The sequence below is a fragment of the Chenopodium quinoa genome, unplaced genomic scaffold (assembly GCF_001683475.1).
Source record: "Chenopodium quinoa cultivar QQ74 unplaced genomic scaffold, ASM168347v1, whole genome shotgun sequence".
Taxonomy (NCBI): domain Eukaryota; kingdom Viridiplantae; phylum Streptophyta; class Magnoliopsida; order Caryophyllales; family Amaranthaceae; genus Chenopodium; species Chenopodium quinoa.
In genome coordinates, this window is record NW_018745000.1 from 6,617,798 (window position 1) to 6,642,262 (window position 24,465).

The 24,465-nt window shown below is 41.0% G+C and overlaps 1 protein-coding gene and 1 long non-coding RNA gene across 2 annotated transcripts; both read right to left on the reverse strand.

Annotated features, from left to right (window-relative positions):
* Window positions 1-3,811: 3,811 nt before the first annotated feature.
* Window positions 3,812-4,264, reverse strand: LOC110707441. The gene is made up of 3 exons (XR_002508491.1): window positions 4,200-4,264; window positions 3,982-4,056; window positions 3,812-3,882 (listed from the first exon to the last, which is right to left on the reverse strand). It is a non-coding gene; the product is annotated as an uncharacterized LOC110707441 (long non-coding RNA).
* A 14,027-nt stretch (window positions 4,265-18,291) lies between these two features.
* On the reverse strand, window positions 18,292-22,527 carry LOC110707613. The gene is made up of 6 exons (XM_021885640.1): window positions 22,387-22,527; window positions 21,492-21,566; window positions 21,323-21,409; window positions 19,199-19,276; window positions 18,901-19,095; window positions 18,292-18,649 (listed from the first exon to the last, which is right to left on the reverse strand). Exons 1-6 carry the CDS (start codon window positions 22,525-22,527, stop codon window positions 18,608-18,610), a joined length of 618 nt encoding a protein of 205 aa, XP_021741332.1. The 3' UTR covers window positions 18,292-18,607.
* Window positions 22,528-24,465: the final 1,938 nt, after the last annotated feature.

The following is a 24,465-nucleotide window of genomic DNA, read 5'->3' on the forward strand; positions in this document are numbered from 1 at the left end:
AAGAATACCGGTAAAGACAGCCGGATGATTAATATAAACAGTCGGCCATTGTTAAAATTTGAAATTGTCAATAAACCCCAACCCCTTGGTCGGGTAATGATACAGAACAAGCGACACACAGGCCGAAGAAAGTTGACATAAAAAAATGGGAGTTCAAGCAGTTGGAGGACGTTCAGTGTCGGCAGCCGCTGGGTTTGGATCCTCAATTTGCGCCTATTCTTTCTCGGCATCCACCTCCTACGGCGGCTCTTCCTCATCGGCATCCGCCTCTTGCTTGTCATCCTCTTCCTGGTCCGACTCCACTTCCCATCCTCCGCCTCCTCCTCGTCGCCTGCCTGCTTCATGATCTTCTTGTTATATTGATCAGAACAAGCGGCAAATTGGCCCTCCCAATTTTCATATCCGGACCCTGGGAAGAGGGCCGCCCAGGTCATCTTCATAATGGTGTTGCATTCGTCCATCATGTCCTGAACAAGGGTCATCTTCTCCTTGCCAGCTTTTTCAATAAGTTTTTGGGTGAGGTCAGCCTATTGACTCTGCAGGCGGCCCTTGAGTTTATTTACCCGGGCGCCGAGTCCCTCGGCTTCCTTGTCCGCCTCCTTGAGAGGCGCCATATAAGCTTTGAGGTCCTTTACAGACTTCTCTAGCTCCAAGATCTTCTTCCTGGCCACCTCTAAGTCCTTCTTGACCTGTAAAGTGGCTGACGCCTGGTAATACAGTATGCCAGTGGTCAGAATCTCGTTTTGAGCTATTTGGAGCATAGCTTTATCAGAATCAGAAACGGCCATGGCCTTCGCAGCTTTTACCTCTTTGTTCTTTTCAGAGATGGGTTTGCGGAGACCAAACACTCGCAGCATAGACTACAGCCGGCCAAAAACAGTCGTCAGTTACAGGCGACCAGGCAAATGTTTAAATGAAAAAGAGCACTTTTTAGTAAGTATACCTCGGCAAGGAGAGCCAGGATGGCTTTAAGGTTAAGGGTGCCCACTCCCTTAACAGCGATGGCCTTCAGCATGGACTTGGCCATCTGAACTAGGTCCGGCTCTTAAGGGGCATCTAAAAAGAAATCCTGATTAATACGCAGCATAAAAACAACAAACAAGCTGCCTGATTTCAAAGGAGTCGGTTGCTTGATGAAACTTTGGAGATTTGAACAAATTATACCTCTAGCCGCCTCTTTCTCTCTAGGAGGCCGGCTTCTCCTAGGGGTAGCCGGAGTCCTTCCCCCGCTTTGGGAAGTCCTTCCTTGCCTTTCGGCCACCTGTCTCCTGGCATTGCCAGTAGTCGACACATCCCCAGTCGTCTCTTTCCTGACCTTGGGGTCCGGCTGGGAAGAGGAGGAAGGTCTGGCTACGTCGCTCTGCAACACAAGTTGTTGAGTTATAAACAAACGACATATATAAAAAGAAATTGTGCTAAGTTAAAGTAACTCACATTGGGCGCCTGTTTGGCAGGCGACTCCTCGGTCTACTACCTCTCGGCATCTCCTCGCTAAGGCCGCAGGTGGCCAGATATGTCCCATTGTATAACCAGTTATACTTTGGGATGTAATTTTGAGGGATGAACTCCCTCACCCCAGTCTCGGGGTTCGGTTGTATAATAACTTTGAAGAGCCCTCGGTCAAGGATCTCTTCTTTTGCTCTTCGAGGAACAGGGGGCAGGTCAGATCCGCCTGTCAAGTAAGGTGGATCCCTGTTCCACCTATTGAACTTCTTGTTCTTAACCTTGTCAGAGTGGAAGACTATGTAGAAGGTGTTCCTCCAATCCTTCCACTTGTTCTCCTTCCCCATAGTCATCATGTAGCCCTTGTGGCTAGTCAGCTAGAACCAGCCGGTCCCGCTTATTTTTGGGGTCCGACTGAGGTACTTCATGTGAGCAAAAGCTTCAAAGCTTGGCTCCACCTCGTACATCTCACAGCCGACAACATAGCCCAAGATGTTGAACCATGAGTTTGAGGCCAGTTGCCAGAGACCCAGCTGGTACCCATCCAAAATCCTCTCTACAGCCGGATGTAGAGGAAACCTTAAACCAGCTTTAATGGTCGCCTCATAGAAGCCAAACACTCGTCCATGTAGCTGGACTTCTTTGGCCAGGCTACCGTATCCTCGGCATTCGGCACTTAGAGAATGTAACCATGACCCATTACATGGTCAGCCCTAAAACTTCCAATCTTTTCAGACATGGCCTTGCGCCTGCCTTTGGGAACATGGAAAAAGTAAGGGGTATACATTTCTCTTTGGGTTGCAGCCGGCTCTACCCATATCTCTCCTTTTTCCACCTCATGGCTTTCTCTCACTGTATGTAGCCGAGAGTGCTTCTCCTCCGAGTCGCCAGAGTGCCAACTGGAGGTGCTGGGCTTAGAGTCATCGCTCAAGCTCTCAAGCAAAGCAGCCGCCTGCCCGGATAGATTAATGATATGAGGGCACTAGGCAAAAATTGCTAATCAGCATCGGTTCAAAACCCCCATTTCGCACCGGTTTTGAACCGTTGCGAAAAGTCCCTAAAAATATTTTTAAAAAAAACCTTTTAGCACTAGTTCTTGCTTTGAACCGGTGCGAAAAGTGGCCAAAAAATTAAAAAAAAAACCTTTTAGCACCGGTTCTGTTCCAAAACCGATGCCAAAAATGCCCAAAAAAAATAAAAATAAAAAATGTTTCTTTTTTTTCATTTTCTTCACTTAAATTGATATATAAACACTAACATATATATAAAGTTACATATTTTCATTAAAAAGGGCTGTAATATTACAATTTTCATCCAAAAAAATAAAAAAAATAAAATTCTATACTAGGTGCTACTATTGCTGTAACCTTCTATTTTTAATACCAACATACTACCTTGGAAACATTGCTCTAATGAAGCACATTCATATCCACCTAACACCCTTACCCGATGAAAGTTCAAAGCAGGCAATCCTATAGTCCTACTGAACATTGATTAGTCTATACTGTTACATATAGGCTTACAGCAAAAAAGAATGTGAAAGATAATTTACTAAGAAAATTGGCCGAATTCCTTAGAATCCAGACCTGATATTTTTGTTTTTTTCAACTGCTCAGCAGTCTTTTCTGCAGCAGCTTTCAGAGCCATGTCCGCTTGACTTCCAGCAAACTTATCACGATAAAATTTCCACTTCCTCATCTTTCTGCAAATTACCCAAACTTTTAATAAAAGACAATAAAAATAAGTCTGTTCTGCAGTATAAAAGACATGTTTAGCAAAGTCTTTATCTAATCAAATCCTCAGAAGGTAATATAAATTAGCAATTACTCCGTCAAAGCCAAAAGCATACCAGTTCCTTGAACAATGGTTCTGGTTTCCCTATACTGTAACCAGCAGGTAGAATATCCCAGAGTTTCTTGATTTTCTCAAGATCCCCATTTTCATCTGAAAGAGATACTTGAAGTTTAGGCATATTAAGCTGCTTCAGTACCTATAGAGCCATTAAAATTTATGATAAAGATCATCACATTGGCCCATGTGCGACTAATAACGTATACATTTAATTGCAATCTAGTTCAATCACCTCGAGAGAGAAAGATGGCATAAAAGGCTCTAACAAACAGGCCAAGAGACACACTAGTCCTGCTGCAGTTCTCATGACCGTGAATTTGAATATGCTAATCTCCTAAACCATAATAATGATTTTGGAAATTCAGCTTATTTTTGGACATGATCCATGAAGTCCAAGACAAAAACGACTTTGAGTAACAATTTGCTTGTTCTAATTGTTTTAGAACAAGTTATCTCGACAGGAGCCTGCCACAATGCTACTCCGGAGCCATGATGCCATGAAGCATGAGAATAGCATTGCAGTCTAGCAAGGCCAGTAGATGCGTCAACAGCTCGGTGTTCCAACTCTACTTCCCTCTCCATTGCAGCCTGTTAATCTACATGAATAGTATTATGCTAACAGAAACAACCCAAGGGAGTGATGAAGGATATAGGAAAATACATAACCTACATGAGCAATGAACAGACCTTTTTGGTGGCATTATGAGCTGCACGCTCTTCTTCTGCCCGTCTTTCAGCCAAGGCAAGCTCCTCCTTTAGGGCCTGATTCATTTGCATGGAGTTTTCTTTTAAAGAGGAGTACATGGAAATGACAAATCCTTTCTTATATGTGATAACATACATATCTTGACTTCATGCTATCAGAAAGGGATTCGTTATAAATATCAATTTTCCAGCAAACTTACTTGCATCATCCGTGTTTCTGTAAGTTCCCTGTTTCTCATTAAAGTTTCCATATTTTCCTGATAAGAAGTGGCGCATTGAGTCAGGAAAATCTGAAGAATAATCTAAACCAGAAAGACTTGCTTCCCAGCAAAGATGATGTTTATTGGACAGCTTTACAAAATCAAATATGCAAGGGCGGCTTTTTTGCATACTAAAATGGACAAATGCAAAACCTACTTAGTGATGGTTTGGTTGTTTACAAGAGATACGCATCTCAAGACTTTGCATTTCCCATGGGAAATGAAGAAAACTGTATGGTTGACTACCAGGAGGAGGGTCTATTAGTTGGAGAGGGAAAAGGGGGGGGGGGGGGTGTTAAATTCATAAGTAAAATCCCCCATTTTTTTGGAAAGTAGAATTTCCATGGTGTGCAACTGTCTTTGAAAACCAAATAATTCCCCAGTTTTCCAACCTCTAGGAATTTGTACTTCCGGTGTAATTTGATGTCAAGTAAACAATCACTTGGTAATATTCTGATGTAGAAAGTAAAAGAGGGATACCCTCCTGACGAGCGCTAAATCGGTCGTACAATTTAGGCTCATTCAAACACATTTATAACAAACACCTCACTCAAACAAGTACAATGGCAAGAAAGGGTTCGGTCCACGGAGAACGGGAATCAATTGCTAAATAATCTTAATGCTAAAGCTAAATCGAAATCAAGGTATAAGTGGTGATTAACTAACAAACTACAACTAAAGGTTGAATTCAAAGGATTAAAACACTAGGGGAATGGGATTCACTCAACCAATAGCAATTAGGCAAATAGGGAGGAATAAGGATAATGGAATAGCAAAGACCACATGCAAGACCAACATCAAACGATATGAAAACAACTCAAATTACTAAGCTTAGATCCCTCATTAACTTAGAAACAAAATATACATAATCATATTGCAATAGGTAATGAAACATTCAACTCACATTTCCATGTCGAACCAAACATTTCATGCCATCAAGTTCAATAATCTAGGTTAATCACTCATATCATGAAGAACTAACAAGCAATCCCATGCATATAATCAAATTTAATCGCAATCCATCATCAAAATCACTCCCAAACTCACATAATCACCAATAGGTTGAGTTTCACCCAACCCCTAGCCAAGAGGACTACTCACAATTCATTGTGAGTACATGCAAATTCCAAGTTTGGATTATAAGTGATTCTAAAATTTGGGGAAAAGTGATTATCTATGGACAAAGCTAACATGCAACAACAATATATCAAGATTGAGAGAAAATCAAGTGGCTTACAATACAAAAATAAAATCAGAAAATAATGAAGGACAAATGAAAGAAGTTACTATTGAAGCTTCATAAATGTTGGATAATTGCTGAAATTCTTAAGATAAATCTTAAAATTTGCTTCTACAATGATTAGATTTGAGAGTTTCTAAAACTAAATCAACTAATTTAATGAAGTTGCTAACTAAGAGAGAGTATTATTTTTTTTTTGCTGAAAACTATTCTAAAAATCTGTTGTCCTCTTCTCACTCCTCCTTGCTGTTTTAAGTCAGAATTTTGACTTACGGATCGCAGCAGAAGGGCGCGCCCGCGCTGAAGAATGGCGCGCCCGCGCGTTAGATGGTGGCGCGGCCGCTCTTGGTTAAGCGCGCCCGCTCCAATATGGGTATCAAGGGACTGGGCCAGCTCAGCGCGCGCCCGCGCCTGGAAGTGGTGCGCCCGCGCTTTGGTGACGCGCCCGCGTCTGAACGCTGGTGCCATGCCTTAAATCTTTGCTCTAGCAGTCTGCTCTTTCCCAATCCGAATCACCAGCAATACTCTGCAATTACAAAACAGGAAGGCAAAGCGTAATACAACGTAGGGGAAGGGAAGTAAAGACCACCTAAACCAAATTGAAACACATTACACAACACATAGGTGGACTACTTAAATTAGGCAAAACATAACAAAAGCACCCTGGAATGAACCAAATTACCGCTAAAACTACTAGAAAAGACTACCCTCGGAGTGACATAAATGTCACTCATCAAATTCCCCCAAGCTAAACCTTTGCTCGTCCTCGAGCAAAGCTAAAGACAAAGGAGAATAAGACACAATTATTCAAGTATAAGAAAATAGAAAAGAAGGGGAAAAGGATATACACTAACTCACTTTTGTAGGAATCACGGTTGTTTTTAGCATAAACAACAAGCCATTTAAACCTCAAAGTCGCCAGTGAGGACGAGTATGATCTCGTGTGGATTTCCAAAGAGCTTAACCCACAACTCTACATGCAAGAACAACAATCGCAAGGCAAGGCATAGACAATGAAAATGAACAATGAATATGCTTCCTAAAAGACATTTTGCAAAAGGGGTACACAATGAATGCAGAGCTTTCTAAATAGATAATGGTAAGCACACTCCGACATGTTAGAGGTTCAAAGAAACACAAATTAAGCTAAGCGTAGAGAACTAAAGGGTAACCATTCACCCTTCACCCCAAACAATCAAGCCACATTCTCCCCACTAGCTTCAAGTCAAGCCTTAAGTTAGCCTCTCATGATTCCTCGAAGGAACCGAAAAAAAAAAAAAGAAATATAGAAGTTAAGCTATAAATGAGAAGGGTATCCCGACATCTTAGCTATGCATGACCTCTCTACAAGCTTGAAAACTATCTCCCTCCACTGGTGAAGACTAAACTCTCTAGGGTCAAAAGGCTTTTAAGGGTTTTGTGGAAGGTTTAGAATGCGAAATGGAATTAATTTTTTTATTTTTTTTATTTTTCTTTTTTTTAGGGTATTCGTGAAGAGAGATTAAGTAGTGGAGTGCATGAGATAGAACATAGGTCAAATCACAAAATACCAAGCGAAAATACCCACAAAGTTGTCTCCCCCAAGTTTATTTGCGAACATAACTAAAGTATATACAAGAAGAGGTACTATCAAGTCAATCCCCCCCAAGCTAGAATGGAGCATTGTCCCCAATGATCACCAATTAGAAATGAAAGCTTGATCATATTGAAATTTATTTATATTTTTATATTTTTTCTCTTTTTTTTTCTTCTTTTTTTCTGTTTTTTTTTTTTTTTTTTTTTTTTTTTTTTTTTTGAGAAGTTTAAGAAAGGAGACACTTAATAGTATGGACATTCGTTTCTTAAATAGATGGTGGAAGAATGGAAATACAGTGGGGGAAAGGATGATAGTGGAAATGTAAATGTAAATGGAAGTATGGGGAATGAGAGATATGTAGCGTATTGTCTAGTGTATGGGTAGGAAAAATAGTGGAAGGGAAAGCCTTTGTCCTTCCTAAGAGGGTATAGTCACAGTCTTGGGTAGATAGTGGTCAAACTCTAGATTAGCACATGCATAGCTAAGGATCCAATTAAGCCGCTCAACAAGAATGAAGAAGGCTAGAAAAATGTAAACCTCACATGGGATTGTATTGTGACAAATACTATCTATAGGAATCATATCCACTAGGGAGAGAAAAACCATCTTTCCACGCTCCGAGGGTTAAGGCTTCAAGCCACCTAAAGTTCTTACTCGCTACCTTAGCATTAAAACGTGTTTAGTTGAACCTTAACATCTCAATTTGTGCAGACCAGTAGCCTTAGTAAGTAAAACATTCAACAATACCTGTATAACATTTAAGAAGATGGAATCTTGCCTTGCAAAAATTTATATATATATAAATATATATATATTTTTTTTTTATTTATTTATTTTTTTTTTACAAGAAAGAGTACAAAAGTGATAGGAGGCTAGTAAACATCTAATTCCCAATCGACAAACAGAAATCGTTCGGCATCAATACCAACGATCACCAGATTCCGTAGAATCAAATGCAAACAACCTCGAACAATCAACTCCATCCTAATCTAAACTAACTGTGCACACAAAGGGAAAATAAGGATAGTAGGGGAAAATCTCACCAAATGCTGCTTGAATTAGAAGACAAGACAAATATATAGATTTCACCAAGGTTTCCGGAGCATGAGTTGCTCCTTATCCCATCTATTTGTGCTTTCGATTTCAAGCTACAAGGAAAGCTAGCCAAAAGAAAAGAAACTGTACAACTATACAAAGAAAGGTTAGTGAACAAAAGGAAAAAGACTAAAATTATAAACAAAAGAAAATTATGGACAAAAAATCTATCTACAAAGTTTGGATTAAGGGATTTGAATTATGGGATTTGGATTATGGGATCAAGAGAGAAGAAGGAAAAACAACTTCATCGTTTTTTTTTTTTTTTTTTTTTTTTTTTTTTTACTATTGTAGGACTAACATTATCATCAAAACTCATTGAAAAACATATATACATATACTCGTACTGGTGAATCGCCACTCCGGCGAAAACCAGTAATTATCATCATTAACAAAGACACATCAAAAACTCAACAACCATATCAGTGAACAGGGGTAAAAATCAACCAAAGACACCAGCCATGCAACTCAGCAGAATCAGCAGCATAAAGGTACAAGTAACACAATGAAAGACTGGCAGACAAGCAATTAAGAATCCCAGCCAAGTCACTCCCTACCAAGAGTATATCTCCTACTTATCAAAATAAGCATGCAAAAACAGGGAAGAGAGATATACACAAGGAACGTAGCCTACTGGCCACTAGAGCTAGGCCCACTAGGTGAGCCAGGCTCATCATAAGTGAAGCCACTAGGGGGGCCGAAAAGGCCCCAACCACCGTCAAAGCCGGGCGGCCAGCCGTAGTGACCCCGGTAAAGATCCTCTTGCCAACTGGGCAAAGGATCAGAGGGAGTGTCCTCAGACTGGGAATACAGAGGAGTGGGGTGATCAGGATGCACATAGGGGTAAGCAGGGTCCCCTCTAAAGTCACACCCGCCAGGCACACGATAATCGTAGTGCCCGTCCTCTGGGAAACTGTGGAGCTCCCTACTAGGCTCGGAAGGACCTTGCCAGTAGGGGTAAGTGGGAAGATTGTCCCCCCCCCCCCCCTCAAGAAGGAACAGGGCCGTGCTGAGGCGGCCAATTAGGGTAGTTCACGGGGGGAGCAATCTCTCCTCTATTCACAGCTAGGTCATAGAGGGCCTGCTGCTGCAGATGGTGGCCCTGCTGTGACTCATAAATTACCTGCAATTGCCTAGCTATATCAGATAGCTGAAATGTACCTGTGGGCTGCTGTACGGCCGCCTGCTGCTGCTCCTCCTCCTGAGGCTCCTCCTCATTACCTTCCCCTACCTCATCGTCCCCATCAACATCGGGCACTTGCCCGCTATCTCTCAAAACTCTCCACACATTAGGGGTCTGACGCGTGAGGGAGGTGAAGTGAGGCTTAGGGAGGAAACAATGGTGGGCTCCTCTAACTAGCCACCTAAAAGCATTGGGGTTTGCCGTGGGGGTAATAAAATCAGAGCGGCGGAGTTGGTCCAAGTCAAGGTAAATATCCCACTACTACCTACGGCTGTGCATAGAGGTAAAAGGTTAGTGTATCCTAACTTGGTGGCCAATCTAGTGACCATCGCCCCGCAATGTATATCCCCTGGCTTTTTCCCCTTTGCTATGGCTTGGCAAGTTTGCATGAAGAGGAAACCCAAATTCAACCTCCTTGCGTGCTCTCCCTTTGTGGCTATCCACAGGCAAAGGACCTTTTCCTTAGTCAGCTTTCCTAGGTCCTGTTTACTAATGATAGAATACCCTAATAAACGGTGTAGGATCCTAAGGGCAGGGTGCCAAATCTCACTGGCTATGGAAGTCCGGGTGTAAAACTCATTTTTACCTGAAATGGAACGCCACCAAGCGTACTCACTATACTCCCTAAAGTTCTCATAAAGAGGGTAATGAAGGTCGGCATCAGGGTGAAAGTCGAGGGCTCGGTTGAACTTTGCCAATGACATGGTGTGGCGGTTATTGAAGAGTTGGAAAGATATCCGAAAGTCGTTGTTTTCTAGACTATCCACTTGAAAAGATGAGAAAAACTCTAATGTGGGTTCTTGGTAGGTCATGAATGAAGAGTTTACGAATGACCCTAGTCGAAGGTTGTCAAAAAGAATCCACAAATCGTCATTTATTCCGAGTTTTATCATGTCTCCACGATGGTAGTGCCTAGAAGGTCGCAACTTACGCTTTTTCATGTCAGAGTATATGGAGGAGTGGCTTTTGTTTAGGAATTTTAAAGTGGGTAAGGCAATGGATTGGTCCGACTCTTGGTTTTGGGACGATTGTCCCGACTTTGTGGTTTTTCTCTTCTTCCCAATCCTTAAACTCATGACTACCCGCCTCTCCTTTTTTTTCTGTTTTCACTCCTTTTCAAAGCCAACTCCGGCTATTTCCACCCTTAACCTCCACAAAACTACAATGTACCTGTTCACAAGCAATAATAATCCAACCACACAACGAATATAACCTAAGATAATAACCAACAACAACAATTTCAACAGAATCCAGCAATAAATTCAACAATAATCAACGAAATTTCGCTAATAACCTAAGATAACCAAAATCCTTGCATAAAAATTAATCAAAGGAAAATAATTAACGAAGGAAATTGAATACCTTTACCCTTATGCGAATAAATTGTTGTTTTGGTGTCGATTTGTTGAAGGTTTTGAGTAGCAAGGAGTTCGTTGCGGTTGGTGTTGAGGATGCCTTTTTGCCTTTCTTTGATGATGAACAAACGGTGATGATGAATGATTGAAACTTGAGAATGATTGATTTATGAGAATGATTGATTTAAGAGAAGGGAAGAAGATGATCTTGAGTATGGTGGTGAGGAGCGGCCGCGAAGAGAGAGAAAGGTAATGAGGGAGTTTGAATTATGTTTGTGAGGGTATGGGGGAGATTGCGGAAATATAAGGCAAAGCCGTATTTTTTTCTGAAACCCAGAAAGGCGCGCCCGCTCCAAATTCAGGCGCGCCCGCGCCTAAGTGAGAACTCGGACCGCACTTAAATCGCGCCTAAATCGCTCAACTCCCTGGAATTCTGACCAAATGGTTGGCGCGCCCGCGACGAAACCAGGCTCGACCGCTCCTCTTTGATGACACAGGCCGCTCACAAATCGCGATAAAATCGCTCCTATTCTCTGGAATTGGGTGAGTAAAAAGACCAAAGGGATGGCGCGCCCGCGCCTTACTGCTTTCGCGGATCGCGCTTCAGCCGCGACCATCATTTTTCTTTACTCTTATCTCTCTTTCCTCATGGACACACGCAATCATACCTACATCACAATTGATTAAGAAAAGTGTTAGATGGATTGGTTCAAGCGGTTTGGAAGAAAATAAAATCAAAAAGGGTAGAAACCGGGTTGTCTCCCGTAAGCGCTTCTTTACTGTCACTAGCTTGACGTACTTCACACACTCAAAAGATGAGATTGCATTGCATTGACTCGATCAAACCAACATGAGCACCCTCATAATAAAGCTTGAGGCGATGCCCATTGACCTTGAATGACCTCGTTCCATCCAAATCATTTAGCTCAACGGCTCCATGGGGGAACACCTCCTTAACGGTGAAAGGACCACTTCACCTTGACATGAGTTTTCCGGGAAATAGTTTCATCCTTGAATTGTAAAGCAACACCTTATCTCCAACATTGAAGGTCTTCTTTTCAATTTGCCGGTCATGCCACTCCTTTGACCGGGTTTTGTAAAAGCTTGCACAATCATAAGCATCCATCTGTAGTTCCTCTAACTCATGCAAGTCTAGCCACCTTTGTTCACCCGCACTCGCCAAATCAAAGTTGATCTTCTTGGTAGCCCATTGAGCACGGTGTTCAAGTTCAACCGGAAGGTGAAAAAACTTACCATATACAAGCCGGTAAGGGGTAGTGCCGATGGGGGTTTTGAAAGCGGTTCTATAGGCCCAAAGGGCATCATCTAGCTTGTCCGACCAATCTTTCCTATTTCTAGCCACTGTTTTCTCAAGAATCACCTTGATTTGACGATTGGAAACCTCCGCTTGCCCACTTGTTTGTGGGTGATAAGTCGTGCCAAAGCGTTGATGGACCCCATTCTTTCTCAGCATCTTTTGAAACACATTATGAACAAAATGAGAGCCATTGTCACTTACGACCGCTCTTTGGACCCCAAATCTAGGAAATATGACCTTTTTGAACAATTTCATCACAAGTTTGTGGTCATTTGTTAGGGAGGCAATTGCTTCAACCCATTTTGAAACATAATCGACCGCCACAAGTATATATTGATTCCCATTAGATGAGGGAAAAGGTCCCATGAAATCAATGCCCCACACATCAAACACCTCAAGTTCAAGAATCGGTTGTTGAGGCATTTCATTTCTCTTCGAAACATTACCGGTTCTTTGGCAAGAGTCACATGTTTTCACAAAACCCCATGAATCTTTGAAGATATGAGGCCACTATAACCCACTTTGTAGTACTTTCAAGGCTGTTTTGTTGGCACCCATGTGCCCTCCACAAGGATCGGAGTGGCACATCTTCAAAACACTCTTCACTTCATCATTTGGCACACATCTACGGAGTAAACCATCTACTCCTCTTTTGAAAAGGATCGGATCATCCCATATGTAATGCCTTGCATCTCTTTTGAGCTTCTTCCTTTGGTTCTTGGAGGAATCGAGAGGAAATTCCCCACATGCCAAATAATTCACCAAGTCGGCGAACCAAGGAAGATCTTTTTCATTCAATACATAGAGCACATCATCCTTCAATTCATCGCAAATGGGAGCCCCATAATCATAGGCTTGCACGTTCTCTAACCGGGATAGATGATCTGCAACCACATTTTCGGCCCCCTTTTTGTCCCGGATCTCTACATCGAATTGTTGAAGTGATAGCACCCAACGAAGAAGACGAGGCTTGGACTCTTTATTTGCCACAAGGTACCTAATAGCCGCATGATCGGTGTAGACAATAGTTTTGGAACCAATGAGGTAGTTTCAAAACTTCTCAAAAGCATGTACCACGGCAAGAAACTCCTTTTCCGTTGTGGTGTAGTTGCGTTGGGCTTCGTTCAAGGTCTTGGACATATAGTAGATCACATGAAGTCTCATTTCAACTCTTTGTCCAAGCACACCCCCGATAGCTACATCACTTGCATCACACATAAGCTCAAAGGGCAAATCCCATCTTAGCCCTTGCACTATAGGAGAAGAGATCAAAGCTTCTTTCAACTTGTTGAAGGCTTGAAAACAATCTTCATCAGAAACAAAATCGGCCTCTTTTTGAAGGAGGGCATTTAGGGGTCTAGCAATGAGGGAGAAATCTTTGATAAACCTTCTATAAAACCCCGCATGCCCAAGAAATGATCTTACTCCCTTCACATTGATAGGGGTTGGTAGCTTCTCGATTACTTCAACCTTGGCTTTGTCAACCTCAATTCCTTTGTTGGAGATCTTATGCCCAAGGACAATTCCTTCCTCAGCCATAAAGTGGCACTTCTCCCAATTCAAGACCAGATTGACCTTTTCACATCTTGCCAAGCACTTGCCCAAATTTGTCAAGCAATCCTCAAATGAAAGGCCACCAACCGAAAATTCATCCATGAATACCTCCATTTCCTCTTCGAGCATGTCACCAAATATGGTCATCATGCATCTTTGAAAAGTCCCCGGTGCATTGCAAAGTCCAAATGGCATTCTCCTATATGCAAAAGTACCATATGGACAAGTAAAAGTCGTCTTCTCTTGGTCATCCGGATTTATAGGGATTTGAAAGAAACCCGAATAACCGTCAAGAAAACAATAGTACTTGTGCCTTGTTAGTCTCTCAAGTATTTGGTCAATAAAAGGGAGGGGAAAGTGATCCTTTTTGGTGGATGCATTTAGACGTCTATAGTCTATACACATCCTCCAACCGGTCACCGTTCTAGTTAAAATGAGCTCACCATTCTCATTTTCAACTACGGTCATTCCCCCCTTTTTAAGGACCACATGAACGGGGGAAACCCATCTAGAACTCGAAATGGGGAAGATGATGCCCGCATCAAGGAGTTTGGTGATTTCTTTCTTCACCACCTCCCCCATTTGAGGATTGAGTTTCCTTTGCCTTTCAATGGAAGGCTTAGCACCCTCCTCAAGTGTTATGTGGTGCATACATAAAGCGGGACTAATACCTTTGAGGTTATCAATGGTATAGCCTAAAGCACCTTGGTGGTTTCTCAATACACCACATAACATTTGAGTTTGGCACTCATTCAAAGAAGAATTTACAATAACCGGGTAAGATGAATTTGGACCAAGAAACTCATACCTTAGCTGTGATGGTAGAGGTTTGAGCTCTACCATCGGAACACCCTTACCTTCTCTTGTAGTGGCTATCTCCAATGCATCTTTGGTTATGATTCCCATGCATACTTGCTCAATGCTTCCTTCCGCACTTCCATCAAGCATTTCTTCATACAATGTCATCTCCTTGCTTTGTTCCCCTATCTTTTCTTTGTTCAATAAAACATTCTCAAGGGCATTGTTAGAAGTGAGCAAGTACTCATGCATAGTATTCACAATAGAATCAATAGCATCAATCATCATACAATTTTCCAAAGTTGAGCTTGGATATTTCATGCTTTCATTCAAGTCAAATTCTATTACCTCATCTCCTACTTTTAGTGTAATTTTAGCACTTTTAACATCAATTAAAGCACCCGAAGTAGCAAGAAAAGGTCTTCCTAGAATTATTGGAATATTAACATCTTCATCCATTTCCAAAACAACAAAGTCCACCGGAATTACAAACTTTCCCACTCTTAGAGGAACATCCTCTACCTTACCCTTTGGAAATTTAATGGATCGATCGACCAATTGTAAGGTAATGTTAGTGGGTAGAAGTTCCCCTATCTCAAGTCTTTGATATACCGAATATGGCATAAGGCTAACACTAGCCCCAAGGTCACACAAGGCATTATCAATTTGCATTTTATATATTGCACAAGGGATTGAAAAGTTACCGGGATCTTTTAACTTTGGTGGCATCTTATTCATGATAATAGCACTACAATTCTCGGTGAGATTCACCGTTTCCACCACATCACACTTTCTCCTTCCACTCAAAATATATTTTAAAAACCTAGCATAGTTAGGCATTTGCTTGATAGCATCGGTAAAAGGGATTGAAAGGTGAATTTGCTTCAGTGTTTCAAGGAATTTTCCAAATTTCACATCTAATTTGTGTCTCACAAATTTATGGGGATATGGAAGTCTTTGCAATTTTTTGGTTTCTTTTTCACTCTCTTTTTCTTTTTCATTCTCTTTTTCTTTTTCATTCTCAAAGGCTTTCTCTTCTTCATGCTCAAAATCACTCTCAAGGGGAGGCTCACTCATGTTCATTTTCTCATTGTCTTTCTTAGGGACACTCTCTTCCAACACTTTCCCACTCCTAGTTGATATAGCATTCACCGGTTTCTTGGGGTCAAGTCCTTGGGGTGGAAGTTTAGAAGTGCTAGCTCCCTCTTTTAAAGCATTGGCCAATTGAGAAATTTGTGTTTCAAGCATTTTGTTATGGGTCATTACTTCATTAAACTTCTTATCACTAGTGGACATGAAAGTGTTGAACATTTTGGCTTGGCTTTCCATCATCTCTTCTAGGCTAGACTTTTGTGGAGGTGGTTGAGTGTAACAATTGTCTTGTTATGCTCTAGGACCTTTCACATTGGAATTAGCATTTTGGTTGTTAAAGCCTCTATTAGCATTATTATTCCAATTGTTCCGGTTATTAGAACTCCCCCCTTGGTGGTATTGGCCTTGATTTCCATATTTCCTTGATTGTTATGGTTATGGTTACCATAACCACTTTGTTGGTTGTAGTTACCTTGGGGATTTTGGTCCCTTTGGTTTCTACCACCCCATTGGTTGTGGTTGTGGTAATCATAATCATTTCCCCTTTGATTGAAATTATTCCCTTGCCCTCTTTGATTGGGTTTTAAGTATCGTTGGTTGTCATTCCTAGGTCTATTATCATAAGACAAGGCATTGACATGTTCATTTTCATACTCATTACCATCATCATTAAGGGATTGGGATTGGGAATCAAAATTACAAGAAGATGTATCATGGTCATAAGACCCACAATTATCAAAAAACATGCATCCACTAGGCATGTTATTAGATGTAGAAGTAGAAGGGTTAGAGCTTATACCTCTCCCCTTAGATTGGGAGGGAAAATCATGGCGCGAAGTAGAGGACTCAAGCTTAGCTTTGATCGATGACATCTCCTTTCCAAGATTTGTAATTTGGGATGTCAAGTTGTTTATAGCATTGAGGTGATCTACCGAATAGGCCGCCCCCCCACTCTTGCTTGTGGATTCTCTTTCATTTTCTTGCCAATCCATGTGGTGCCTTACCACATCTTCAATGATCTCAATCACTTGATCTTCGGTTTTATTCATGATTGGCCCACCGGCTCCCGCATCCAAGCTTGTTTTGCCTTGAGGACTCAAGCCTCCGTAGAAGATTTGTAAAACTTGGTATGTTGGGATTCCATGGTGAGGGCACTCTCTTTGGTACTCCTTGTACCTCTCCCAAGCTTCATAGATAGTCACACTACCCCTTTGCCGAAAACCTTGAATTAGAGCTCTTGCCTCGGCCGTTTTCTTTTGAGAGTAGAATCTCCCTCAGAAAGTCGTGGTGACCTCATCCCAAGTCCTCAAAGAATTGGGTCTCACCTCCTTCTCAAGCCATTCGAGAGCCCTTCCTATTAAGGAGAAAGGAAATAGTTTTAGTCTCACAAACTCTTGAGTGACCCCATTCACCTTGATCGTGTTGCAATATTTCTCAAACTCGTTCAAATGTGCAAGAGGGCTCTCGTGTTTTGCTCCACTAAATTGTCTCCTCTCAATCAAATTTATCATTGCGGGCCTAATCTCGAAGTCATTGGCCAGGGTGTTTGGGGGAGCAATCCCACTTGAAGCTCTATAAGCTCCGGGAGTTCCCATCTCCTTCAAAGGTCTTGGAGGTGGTGGTGGTGGGTTGTCACCCATTGGATTTCTTTGTGGTTCCGGGTTGGACTCTCTTCTTGGGGAAGTGGAGGACCGCGAACAAGATCTCCTTCTTCTTCTAAGGGTTTGCTCAATCTCGGGATCGTAAGGCACCGACTCACGATGTTGAGTCCTACGCATACGCACTCAACAAACACAATTAGTAGCAAGGCTACAAGCGTAGCCAAAAAGGAAAACAACTCTTTTTGTGTTTTTTTTTAAAAGGTGAATTAGACTCAAGCAATCAAATAGCAATCAACAACACCGCTCCCCGGCAACGGCGCCATTTTGACGAGCGCTAAATCGGTCGCACAATTTAGGCTCATTCAAACACATTTATAACAAACACCTCACTCAAACAAGTACAATGGCAAGCAAGGGTTCGGTCCACGGAGAACGGGAATCAATTGCTAAATAATCTTAATGCTCAAGCTAAATCGAAATCAAGGTATAAGTGGTGATTAACTAACAAACTACAACTAAAGGTTGAATTCAAAGGATTAAAACACTAGGGGAATGGGATTCACTCAACCAATAGCAATTAGGCAAATAGGGAGGAATAAGGATAATGGAATAGCAAAGACCACATGCAAGACCAACATCAAACGATATGAAAACAACTCAAATTACTAAGCTTAGATCCCTCATTAACTTAGAAACAAAAGATACATAATCATATTGCAATAGGTAATGAAACATTCAACTCACATTTCCATGTCGAACCAAACATTTCATGCCATCAAGTTCAATAATCTAGGTTAATTACTCATATCATGAAGAACTAACAAGCAATCCCATGCATATAATCAAATTTAATCGCAATCCATCATCAAAATCACTACCAAACTCACATAATCACCAATAGGTTGAGTTTCACCCAACCCCTAGCCAAGAGGACTACTCACAATTCATTGTGAGTACATGCAAATTCCAATTTTGGATTATAAGTGATTCTAAAATTTGGGGAAAAGTGATTATCTATGGACAAAGCTAACATGCAACAACAATATATCAAGATTGAGAGAAAATCAAGTGGCTTACAATACAAAAATAAAATCAGAAAATAATGAAGGCCAAATGAAAGAAGTTACTATTGAAGCTTCAAAAATGTTGGATAATTGCTAAAATTCTTAAGATAAATCTTGAAATTTGCTTCTACAATGATTAGATTTGAGAGTTTCTAAAACTAAATCAACTAATTTAATGAAGTTGCTAACTAAGAGAGAGTATTATTTTTTTTTTGCTGAAAACTATTCTAAAAATCTGTTGTCCTCTTCTCACTCCTCCTTGTTGTTTTAAGTCATAATTTTGAGTTACGAATCGCAGCAGAAGGGCGCGCCCGCGCGTTAGATGGTGGCGCGGCCGCTCCAGGTTAAGCGCGCCCGCTCCAATATGGGTATCAAGGGACTGGGCCAGCTCAGCGCGCGCCCGCGCCTGGAAGTGGCGTGCCCGCGCTTTGGTGACGCGCCCGCGTCTGGTGCCATGCCTTAAATCTTTGCTCTAGCAGTCTGCTCTTTCCCAATCCGAATCACCAGCAATACTCTGCAATTACAAAACAGGAAGGCAAAGCGTAATACAACGTAGGGGAAGGGAAGTAAAGGCACCTAAACCAAATTGAAACACATTACACAACACATAGGTGGACTACTTAAATTAGGCAAAACATAACAAAAGCACCCTGGAATGAACCAAATTACCGCTAAAACTACTGGAAAAGACTACCCTAGGAGTGACATAAATGTCACTCATCACCTCCCCCCCCCCCCCCCCAAGATTCTTAGAATACATCAGACCTGCAAAGATGCCAAATTCTCTTCAGACAAAGCAGCCTGCTTCTTCAGATAACTGACAAGTGCCTCAATTTCAGCATTTTTTGCAGCTATCGCTTCAGCCATGTTTGACTCAACTCTGTTTACTTCTGTTTTGGCAGCAGATAACTCCAGCTGCAGTTGTTTTATGTGACTCTCAGATGATTTACTAAGCTCCCTCTGCCATGGAACATAAAAGCATACATTACAAAATGAATTCATATATAAGATTAAAGTTGAAGCCCAACAAACCTAAATCTAGGAGGCAAGAGAGAGGGTTTACTTCAGATGTAAGAAGCTCCTCTAACTGAGCATTTTCAGACTTGTATTCCTGAAGACGGGATGAAAGTCCAGCACAAACCTGAAAAGAAATATAACCAAAGTTTAAATGAATTGTGGATGTAGGATTTTTGAACCACAAAGATAAGCCAGAGAAGAAATTTCATGCTGCTGCATAAGTCACATGAACTCCGTAGCCACCAACAAGGCAAGGAAGGTGAGAAATTGGCAGGAATCCTTTCCCAACCTGTAAGTTGTTAAGTAATTAAATACCTACATCCTTCGTTTCCGATAACATAGAAATCCTCGAATACCCCCATAGTGTTTCCAATATAAGTAGGTTATGGTGAACGTTGTATTGACAACTTTCAAGTGGTACATAAAATAACATAATACGTTAAAACTTAAAAGTAATATATGAATGTTATGCACAAAACAGACATGATTTTAGCACTGCAGATCATTGGCACTTGTCAATTCAAGCACATACAACCTTCAGAATCAGGCTACTTTTGTATTATGTCATAGTGTTTGGGATTGCTCAGCATTTTATTTTTAGATGCTTTCTCAAGTAGTATATGGAGTCAGTGTTTCAAAAATTGCTTATCAAAGAGAGGGGCTTACTTTGAAAGCTGAACTTGATCATAATATTATTAAGGATAGCAGGAGACATCACCATAGAAAGATTACTATATGGCGTTTCTTATTACCCTATATTTGATCTAACTGTGGAGAAATTATCTGATTTCTTATCAGAAATGCAAGAGTAGTACTTCGCATAATTGTGTATAAAATAAAATTTGTTTTTGTTTAGCATGTAGCGCAAAAGAGAACATGATAGTGTTGCAAATGATGAGTGATTAACCTCGGACCTAGAAGGTAGGGGGTGCTTTCATGCCAACTTTTTTTTGAACTTGTAAAGTGATTTGAGGAGTTGTAGCTGTTGCAATCTGTACTTTTAGCTCCATAATAAACTTAACTTTATTTGGAAAGATAACAACTTTATTTGGAAAAATAAAAAGAAAAAAGTTAAATTGTTAAAAAAACTTTTACAGCCTCTCAGTTTCACAAATCAATTCCCACACAGAGTTTATTAGATGTTTTCACGATTTACCAGAGCTCACTTCCCGAGCTAAGACCATTGCAACGCGGCAAACCTTGAGGACACCTCAACTACAATGCTTTGCGATTTTATGTCCTTGGTTTAGGGTGCACCATGGCCCCAAGTTACATGCTTTGGCCAGGTTTAGGTTCTTGAAGGCCATTCTAATTAGAACCTATGCTGGCTTGGGAAGCACCTTGTCCAGTGTTTTATGATTCTATTTACCCTAGGTCCAGGACCCGGGGTGCTTCACGGCCTTGAGATATTTGTAATTTCGCATGTGAAGCCCTCCTAGGTCATTGAAAAGTAAGGTCACCACAAGAAACCCATGTGTGCCCCACTCTGAGTTTTCCACCTTGGAAAGTTGTAAGTCATGACTTATAGCCTTTGGCCTAGGCATGTTGGTATAATCTCACCAATACATATCTTGGTCACGACAGCTATTTGCAACCCAAGACGACCACAAGACACAAGTCCACCCTACTATAGCATTGCCCAAATTGGTCCTAGAATGCCCCAAAGCGGAGTATCGAATAACAATTTTACTGCCCACACATACACAAGTAGCAGGCCACAAATACACCACAGAAAGAAGAAACGATGTAGCAACAAAAACACAGCAAAACAAGCAACATGTAGCAGCATCACCGAGCACACATCACAGGCACCAGAAGACACAACAACAAAAAATTACAGCAAAAAACACCGTAACACCATACCGCAGCAAGAACATACACAATAATCCAAGAAACACATCCCCCTACCCTCCCCGCCCCCCGAAACAATTAATCCCAACATCGACAACAAGCAAGCAGAAGTACCACAACACACAAGCTCTGCACAACACACACTGCAACCACCACACCCACCGCCGCACCAATTTAATAAATAACAGTACATCTCAAAGAAACAAAAACAAAATCACAGCAATCACACACTAACACACACAGTACACAAGAAATCTTCAATAGTTAACAAATATCAAACAAAATTAAACTAAAAATTAGGGTTAGCGGCGGAACATACAATGCAGAAGGAGGCAAAATCAGTGTTTTCTGGATCTTCCAGGAAATTGTTGCTGCTTCTCAGTAGCAACTTTGAAAATCCAGTACACTTGAAACAGAAATATCAACAAAAGTAAGAGAGAGAAAATTGAAACGAAAAAGATGAAGAAGAAGAGTGCGATTGGTGGTACCAAAGCTATGACATGAGCAGCGATGAGAAGGACGATAAAATTGCAGATATTGAATGAAAATTGTTTCTGAAAACCCTAGCCATCGATGGAAACGCTTGCGGCGCAGTGGCGGAGAAGGAGATCGAAGAAAAAGGGGGGAATTGACGATAAACCCTAGAAAAAGAAGGCTGTGCCGCCGTGACAAGGAGGCCGTTGTGGTGGAGGCGGAGCCGTGTGCGCTTCAATGACAAGCCCTAGATTACCAGAACCCTAAAATTACGAAATTGAAAACCAAATCAACGACAAACCCTAGATTGCGAAGGAATTCGGTAGATTAAGAAGACCACAACAAAAATCTTACCTCGAAGCTGCTTCAATGGAGGTGAGAAAGCTCAGAATCCGCTTCAATGGAGAATAAAGAGCACGAGTTCAATGGAGAAGAGATATGGAGATAGAAGGAGGTGCGGCTGCTTCAACGGAGTGAGAAAGCTCATAAACGGCTTCAATGGAGAAGGTGGGAATTCGAAGGTGGTGGAAGAGAAGGTGAGAACGAGGGAAACAAGAAGATGGAAAATCAGGGGGAAAGAAAGGAAGAAGAAAATATATGCGAGCTGGGTTTTTTTTTTTTTTTTTTTTTTTTTTTTTAATTTTGCACGGTTTGAACCGGTGCTAAATCACTATCTCGTACCAGTTTGGTCTTAACCAGTGCGAAATCCCTTTTTCCTTTTTTTTCTCTTTTTTAATTCGCACCAGTTCAAACCGGTGCGAAAAAATTATTTCGCACCGGTTTATTAGGAACCGGTGTGAAAAGTTTTTTTCTCAATCCCGCCCATTTCTTTTCCCACCGGTTTTCAAGAACCGGTGCGAAAAGTGCGATGCCTATTTCATTTTTTCTACTAGTGGGGTCATTATGTACCTCCTCCCCTGATTCTGCCAAAATAGAATCACTTGGGGTGCTTGGGACGCTTGGTGGCACGTCCGAGATCTCACTAATCGGCGCATAGAATGAGGAGTCGTCTGAATATGTTATCCTGACCGTTCTCTTTGTTCTGGCCATGGTGTCCTGCACAGACACATAGAAAGTCGGACTCTGGGCAGTTTGCAAAGGGTGGTCCAACATGGGGCAGTCGGCACTCCTAGTTCTAGATTCAGCCGTCCTCGGTGACCAGCTGATCACTAACCTAGGTCGTGTCGTATGCTTTTTTGCTACCATTTTTGAAAAAAGAAAAGCAAAGAGAAAAGTACAAGAGAACAGGCGGTTACCTTTGAGTAGAGAAGTCTGAACTTTTGGAAAATCGGCGGCTGAAGAAGCAGGCGGTCTGAAAACAGACGGTCTGAAAGCAAGCGACAGTCGTCCAAAATGTCAAAGCAAACGTCCAAAGTTCTATTTTAAAAAGTTTCTAAAATGTCCAAATCGGTTCTTGAAAACTGGTGGGAAAAGAAATGGGCGGGATAGGGGAAAATACTTTTCGCACCGGTTCCTAATAAACCGATTTTGCACCGGTTTATTAGGAACCGGTGCGAATTACGAAATATTAAAAAAAATTAATAAAAGGGGAAGGGATTTCGCACCGGTTCAGTCCAAACCGATGCGAAATAGTGTTTTAGCACCGGTTCATACCGGTGCGAAATTAAAAAAAAACCGGCCTGCTATATCTCTCTAATCCGCCTCTTTATTTCACTCTCCCTGGTTCTGCTCTTCTTCTCTCTCATCTCTCTACCCTGCTCTCGTTCTCTCTCATCTTTCGTTCTGCTCTCATCTCTCCTTCCTCTTTCGTTCCCATCTCGTTCTACTCTCATCTTCATGTGAGGTCTTCGATTTTCGTTCGAATCTTGTTCGAGTTAAAGCAAGTGGTGAACGATTGAAGTGCGATCTGAATCCTCCATTGAAGTGCCTTCTTAGCTCTCTCTCCTTCTCCATGAAGCAGCTTTTGAGGTACGCTCTTAATTTTTTTTAGTTGGGCTTTTAGGGTTTTGTTTAATTTGAAATTTATTTTTTCAATTTCTTTTGGTTGAAGCAGTTTTATGTTCCTGTTGTTTTCAATATGTTCAATGTGTTTTCGATTTTTTTGGGTTGAATCTTTGTGGGTGTATTTTAGTGCGAAATCGTTTCGTTTTTAATGGGGTTTATTTGATCGATTTGTGCTCGATTTTTTGGGTTTATTTGTTCCATTGGTTTTCGATTTTTTTGTTTTCTCGATTTAGTTTCAAACTTTTGGGGTTTAATTGTTTGATTGTCGTGGATTTTTCCATATATATGTTCCTGTTGTTTTCGATATGTTTGATTTGTTTTCAAATTTTTTGGGTTGAATCTTTATGGGTGTATTTGTGCGAAAATCATTTCGTTTTTAATGGGGTTTATTTGATCGATTTGTGTTCGATTTTTTGGGTTTATTTGTTTGAGTGGTTTTCGAACTTTTTGGGGTTTCTTTGTTCTATTTATTTTTTGTTTTTTTTTGTTGCAATTTTGCAATTTTTTGGGGTTTATTTGTTTTTTTGGATTTTTTTTTTTTTTTTTTTTTTTGTCTTGAATTTGAGTGATTTATTTTTTTTTGGGTTGATTTTTTATGTTGTTGATGATTTAAAGTTGCAATTGAAGCAATTATTGATATTATAGTTTCAGAATTTGGATTCTTCAGAACCATCATCGCATAGACAACGGGCCGGAGGAGGAGGGATTTGTTTGTGAGGTACTCTGAAAAGCACTTTAATGGTGCTTATGAATTCAGGTATGAATAATTGAATATATGTTTTTGAATTTAAATTAATTTGCTGATTTTTTCTGCCATTTGTTTAGGCGAAATTTCTTTGTTTGTTATTAGTCGATTAAGCTTCATGTTGTTTGTATGGGTTTTTATTTGTGAGTTGAAATCCAAGATTTTTAAAATGAAAAATTGGATTTCTTGGGTCTACTGTTTATTGAAACACCTTTTCTGTTTTCGTCTATTTGGAATAAACTGAGCTCTAAGGTTATGTATTAAGTCCTTTCTTTTTT

Excerpts from the sequence above, each read along its gene's own strand:
- LOC110707613 (XM_021885640.1), bottom strand. The coding sequence starts at position 22,527 with ATGGCCAGAACAAAGAGAACGGTCAGGATAACATATTCAGACGACTCC. Across the intron at positions 19,277-21,322 it reads ATTTTGCCTCCTTCTGCATT|GTTTGTGCTGGACTTTCATC; the intron begins GTATGTTCCGCC and ends ATTTCTTTTCAG. Across the intron at positions 19,096-19,198 it reads AGGAGCTTCTTACATCTGAA|AGGGAGCTTAGTAAATCATC; the intron begins GTAAACCCTCTC and ends GTTCCATGGCAG.